At 43.2% G+C, this 6,000-nt stretch overlaps 1 protein-coding gene across 4 annotated transcripts in view; it reads right to left on the bottom strand.

The window, feature by feature from the left end:
- Positions 1-2,286: 2,286 nt before the first annotated feature.
- The window catches only part of BCL6 (BCL6 transcription repressor), a 34,961-nt gene continuing 31,247 nt past the window's right edge, over positions 2,287-6,000 (bottom strand). For all 4 annotated transcript variants that reach the window (XM_069617476.1, XM_069617473.1, XM_069617474.1 and 1 more), the window contains 3 exons: positions 5,813-5,943; positions 4,403-4,540; positions 2,287-3,626 (listed from right to left, as the gene is read on the bottom strand). In XM_069617476.1, coding sequence (XP_069473577.1) covers positions 3,483-3,626; positions 4,403-4,540; positions 5,813-5,943 — 413 coding nt within the window. In that variant the 3' untranslated portion in view covers positions 2,287-3,482. The remainder of the gene's footprint in view (positions 3,627-4,402; positions 4,541-5,812; positions 5,944-6,000) is intronic.

Genomic DNA, 6,000 nt, shown 5'->3' with positions numbered 1-6,000 from the left:
TGCTTTACATCTGTTGGTTCCAACAGCGCCGCTATACGGTTCATATGTGCGCGTTACAAATGTAAAAAATAAAAAAAACCGACAACAAAATAAATCGTAACTCGGGTAAAACTCAGAAAATCCCAGCTCCACAAAACACTGCGTACGGGCCTACCCAAGTCCGATCGGATTCCCGGCTGGGTAGACGCACCCCTAAATCTGACATGCATCTCCGTGCTGCGATTCGTTTGCGCAAGTGTACTTACACCTGCCTTCGGTTGGCGGAGAGATGGAGGTATTTGCGTGGGCATTTCGCAGATGAGAGGTTGCGCATTCACGAACATGCTTTTTCGTGCACATTTGTGGGCGTGCTATGCACTGCCTGCAGCCTGTCGCTCGTAACTCACCTTCACCCTTGTTCTTCCACATTTTCGAGTTCCGCCCCCTACTCTGCCCAGGCCTCGCCCACGCTCGGTTTGGTGTGTCGTGCAAGGCACTCGACCGCTCGTGGAGGCGTGACGAGCCTATGCGAACTCCACACAGGTTATGAAAAAGTGCTGCGCAGTCGATTCAATGAATCGACAAACTGGGTTTAGCACGCAGAATTGTGCGCAAACATCCCAATTTCCCACACAAATAATTCCATGAATCGGCCCCTAGATTTTAAAAGACCATTAGATTTGTATGTATTTATAAAAAAGGATGATGGGGAAACAAGTAATTGTTTTTGACCTATGGGCTTATTAATACAGTTCCTAAATAATCCATGTATAGATGGATTGCAATATCCATTATTCGGAGTTACCAGAAAGGAGTTTTTCTTCCAACTATGCCACACCAGAAGAAAAAAGTGGCCAAGATAGCATTATTGAGAATGTCTGGATGTGATCCTTTATGAAGTGCACTCTGCAATGTGAATTACCTCCTTGAGAAATGTGCCCATTGAAGATATTTGCAAAGCAGCAACATGGCGGTCAGTTAACACGTTTACAAAGCATTACTGTGACTCAGGCGTGCATACATAATGTAGTGGTCAGGCATGCCGATGGGGCCTATTAGAGTAGCCTGCAACCCTTATTCTCTTTCACTTGTGCAAGATGGACCCTCTGTTTGGCTGCATTCCACACCTTACCTTGCCATTCCACACGTTGGAAGTTTTGAGTATGCTACTGTAGTCTATGTTTGTGATTTAAAATGTGGGATCCCATGATGGAGGAGAGTTCTTACCTGCAATCACAACTTCTCCATCGTGGGTTATCTTAATTATAACCATAATCTCCCTCCCACCTCCCAGTCACGGCAGCCCAAACTTGCACTGGGTGGACAAGAGGATCTATTGGGCTCCAGTAACTGTCGGTGCAGTGCATTCTAGGGCTCTGAGAGTTTTCTTCTGAAAGGGGCTGTGGTATGATTCGTGTCCTATGCACATTTTTAGCATTTCTTCCTTCCTTTTCATTTTTCTCTTTTTATTTAGAAAGTTGCAAAGCGAACACAAAAGCAGTGACATTTGCTTCCTTTTTTTCATATGATGTAAATGCAAACAAAAAAGCAATAGTAGTAGCGATTGGCTAACTGGATTGGCCATGTTTCAAACTGAAATATTTTTATTTGGTGTGTACAAGGACCGAGATATTCTATGCTTAGATTAGTGAAGAGGTTTGTGATTGAGAAGTATGATTACAGGTAAGTAACATTCATCTATTTTAACCTTTATGTGGAAACTTTAGTGTGAAGGCAGCTTTTTACTGGTGTTGGGGGATGTTTGCTGGCAACTCTATCAATGTAGGGGGTAACCAGAGATGCTAATGCAGACTTTGCATGTCTAATGCCACTGCTAACTGGAACATTGTCTTTAAATACAGAATTCTAACTCTTGGAAAACATCCCAAGGGCATTTTGAAAAGCTGGTTTGCATTTCAATCAGGCTCAAACAACGATATCATATTAAAGGTCTGATGCCCACATGCTGGCACCCGCCCCCTTCCCCCCACCCAAACCAATCGGTGTCAATAATTTAAAAAGCTTGTTTGCTTTGCATAATTTTAGCATTTTATTCTTGCACAGCTAAAGTTTACAATGCATTAATGCAGTTCGGACACAGCCCAAACCCTGTCTCCCGAGTTGCACACAAGCAGGACAATGGCATGTTGTAGAGAAAAATAAAAAATAATCCTTAGTGACAGGATATGCCATGTGTCTGGTGAAGCTAGACTCACAGTCCGTACATTTGTCAAATTCAATGAAGGCACTGTGAGGACTCCGTTTTTCATATATACAGACTAGAACAAAAGTACACGTTTCCTTCCGCAGGTTTTTATGTTTTAATACACACTGTAAATTGTAAACCTCCACTTGCAAAAAAATACAAATACATTGATGCGTTTAGACAAAATATTTTCTGACTTACAGATGCAATACTTTTAAAATATTTCGTAAGTGCTCTATGACAAATCAAGACTGGATTCTGCCAGCAGATCCAATCTAGCCTTTAATGTATTTTATAGATTTCTTTAATGTTCATAATAGGTATATTTATATATCTATATATTTATATATATTTACAATTCTGCCATATATTCCTTTGCTGTACCTTTGGTTAAAAAAAATAAAACCATCTGTCATAACCTTCTCTTAAGAGTGCAGTTTTCAGTCCATTTGCCAGTCCCCATAAAGTGTGTAGATTAACAATAATTGCCTTTTAATGGAGTGCAGGGGTGATATGCGCTGTAGAATCAGCCGTTTTTTATCCAACATGTATCAGTACCTTTCTCACAATTCCTGTTGGGGTTACTGGAGCAAATGGAGGTAAAGTGCAGTACCTTGACTCGTACACATCGAGTTCCGGCCAGTATCAGGAACTCAAAGTAAACATCTTAGAAATTGCCCACCATCACCCAAAATGTGTAGTCAAATTGGCTCATGCGGATAGCTTTGAGTGGGCAATGAGAACTTTTCTTTGGAAAACTTGCGGCGGGTAACACAGAATCCCCTAGATCCACTCCCCCAGTGAGAATCCGGGACTGGTACTTTTTCACGGTTGTCCCAGCCTGTGGCCAGCAAGGACTAAGGAAACCTGGCCATTTTCAGTTACATTAGGAAACTGAATAAGAGAGTACAAGGAAGAGTTTATCAAGCAATCCCTGGCAAAAACTGCTCAGTCCTCAAAAATCTCTCCTCAGTGGATGAGCCTTTGTTCACTTGTGCCACCGTGTCCGCGTACCTTTAAAGGCAAGAGTGTCCATGCCTCACCGATGCAGGTTGACTACATTTCAGTTCGTGGAACGAGGTCTCTGCAATTCAGTTCCAAAGCTTATGAACACCACTACATGAACATTTAGAAGGACGTATGTACAAGTGACTGATTCAGTTTCACGTACCAAAGGAAAAAACCTTACACACCCATCCGTGCAACCAGGTCGACGCGAGGCACTCCATCATCATCAAAAGATGCAATTTAAAAGGTTCATTTGCCCTCTCGGGATGCTGCCCTGCAGCTTCCCCATTCAGCACATTTTGGTCAGGTCTGGTGGCAGCTCGGTGGGTGACACTCGATACTGCACCTTCGTGTTGGTGATGGCACCATGTTTCTGCCGCAGGTGAAGCCTCAGTTGACTTTTGTGACGGAAATGCAAATTACACTTTTCACACTAAAAATAAGAACATTAAAACAACTTGTTAAGTGTGTACACAATAAACATGACTTTCAACCAAGAAAACAAGGACAACAGTTTTTCGTAGGCTCTGCCTACACTGCCTGTGCATCTTACCCCATCTTCCCAATACATGCGCTATGATTGCTTATAGAGCTTACTGTCAGCAGAAAGGTGCCTTCAAAGCACTGAGGGAAAGATTGGACTGAAAAACGTGCTCAGTGAAGCGATAGAGAGGATTTCAAGAGACCAACTACACTGACAGAACAGGTCCCACTGTGCGGCCATGGCTGCTGGACCTAGGAGAGCAAAAATGTGTAGTTGTCGAACAGCCATCCGTTGAGTAAGGTGAAGTGGTAGCCATTGCCAAGCTGGAGACCTTCATTGCCAGCTACCAAATACAACTTAATATGTCAGAATTCTTTCATAAATGGAGTTGAACAATAATTGTTTCTAGGCAAACAGCATGAAAGTGGTTGTGAATAAATGGTGTGGGACGTTAAGGGCCAATACATTGATTATTTGGCATAGCGGATAAGTGATCCTCTGCTGTACCAGAATATCATGTTCTAATGCACTCCTCCCCATGTGACCATGTTATCATCTGTCCCTCTTTTCCTCAACTGCGAAAACGGACAGCACGTCATTAAGCTTTGTATTAAAAGCAGTTATTGGGGACCCCATCAAGTGCAGATAAAGACTTCCACTATTCTTACATGTTTAAGTCCTAGAAGGTAGACTGGGTAGAGCGTCTCGTGCTTAGGAGGACTTACATGATAAGGCTTCTCGCCCGTGTGGATGCGCAGGTGACTTTTCAAAGTTTGAAGGTGTCGGAAGCGGGTTCCACAGATTTCGCAGGGGTATGGCTTCTCGCCTGTGTGGATCAGCACATGTGCACGAAGGTGAGCGACCTGGGAACAGAAGAAAGTGGTGCCGGGTAAGTAGGGACTTTGCAATCTGTAGCCGTCCGTCTATCCACTTGCAAACCAAACGCACAGGCAAAGGTCAGGTCAATCCATATTCAAGAGAAAAGCAGTGTTCGATTGAATTTAGTAGGCACGACAGAAGGCCGCGTATCTTGTGTGCACCTTGTGTTTTAAGGGGTGCATTGTAATACTTTAAGCGAATGATGCATCCTATCTCCGCCTCAAATGTAGCTTTTTGTGCTATTTCTCAGTAAGATTAACATTCATAAACCCCGAAATTCCAAAATTCCATTAAGCACAGGATGCAATGCAAAGTAATATGTTAAAAATCAAAGGCAGCATAAACCAAGATGCTTCACAATAACCTAGTCATTTCAGAATAGGAGTAATGGGTCAACATAGATATCCCAGCTGAACAAAAGACAATTTGTAATTATGGTCTGAGGAGTAACCAGCAGTGTAAGCGCTACGAAAAACTGCTTAAACTTTCATCTACATCAGCTCAAGTCTAGGGCGGTTTTAAAAAAAGGTGGTTCAAGTTAAGGGCTCTGCAGTGATGGGTTCACATCCCACATCTGCTTACAAGTTAAACATATGGAGAGTACGCCTGTATACAACACAGAGCAAACTAACTTTGTTGGTGCTGTACGAGCTCTTCCCATTAACGCAAAAGCTATACAGTAAGCATGTCTCAGAACTACAAAAGGCTGTGTCTGGCCTGGTCCAGTTTTATTGCGATTTAATTGCATGGAAATCTCAAAATTGATATACCTTAGAAATAAGTGCTACGTGTACAAAACTGGAGATTTTGCCAAATGAAGACAGACATATCTGACCCATTTCTATATGCCATCTATACAGCAATGCTGGTGTCTATGTAGGCATGTGTTGCTTGCACCACTGAATAAAAAGGAAACTAGCTTTCAAACAGATGCGGAGAGGACGGTGTTGCCACACCGTGATGTAATGCTTCTGGTAGTGGGCTGCACCCATCAAGAGGGCCGGGCCAAAGTAAAGAAAGGAAACGCAGGCACGAGTGGCCCTTACGTTTCCAAAATGGATTTGGGCCCCTGGTCAAGTCCTGCGTTTTGCACATGAAGATGAAAAGTAAGTAGTCCGTATGGGATGGAAACCCCCCCTCCACCCGGTGCCCCAGAATACCTTAATCCTATGTTAGGTTCCTGCTCAGATATTCGCTTGCACTGTTGCTCTCTTCCAAGTTACATGTGATTGTAAGGGATATTATGGTTCACAAACCTGGACAAATCGTGCACCACAGGTTTCGCATTTGTACGGCTTTTCCCCAGAATGGATCCTCGTGTGAGTTTTGAGGTTGGCGGGTCGGTTGAACTGGGCACCACAAATGTTGCAACGATATGGTTTTTCTCCTTTTGTGCCGGAAGAAAAGAAAGCACGTTTTAGACTGGTGTGCCAGCGGTGCAATT

This window comes from Ambystoma mexicanum, chromosome 10, assembly GCF_040938575.1.
Source record: "Ambystoma mexicanum isolate Mex_15411 chromosome 10, UKY_AmexF1_1, whole genome shotgun sequence".
NCBI classification, from domain to species: Eukaryota; Metazoa; Chordata; class Amphibia; order Caudata; family Ambystomatidae; genus Ambystoma; species Ambystoma mexicanum.
Note: the sequence above shows the minus strand (reverse complement) of the source record. Positions and strands in the feature narration are given on the sequence as shown.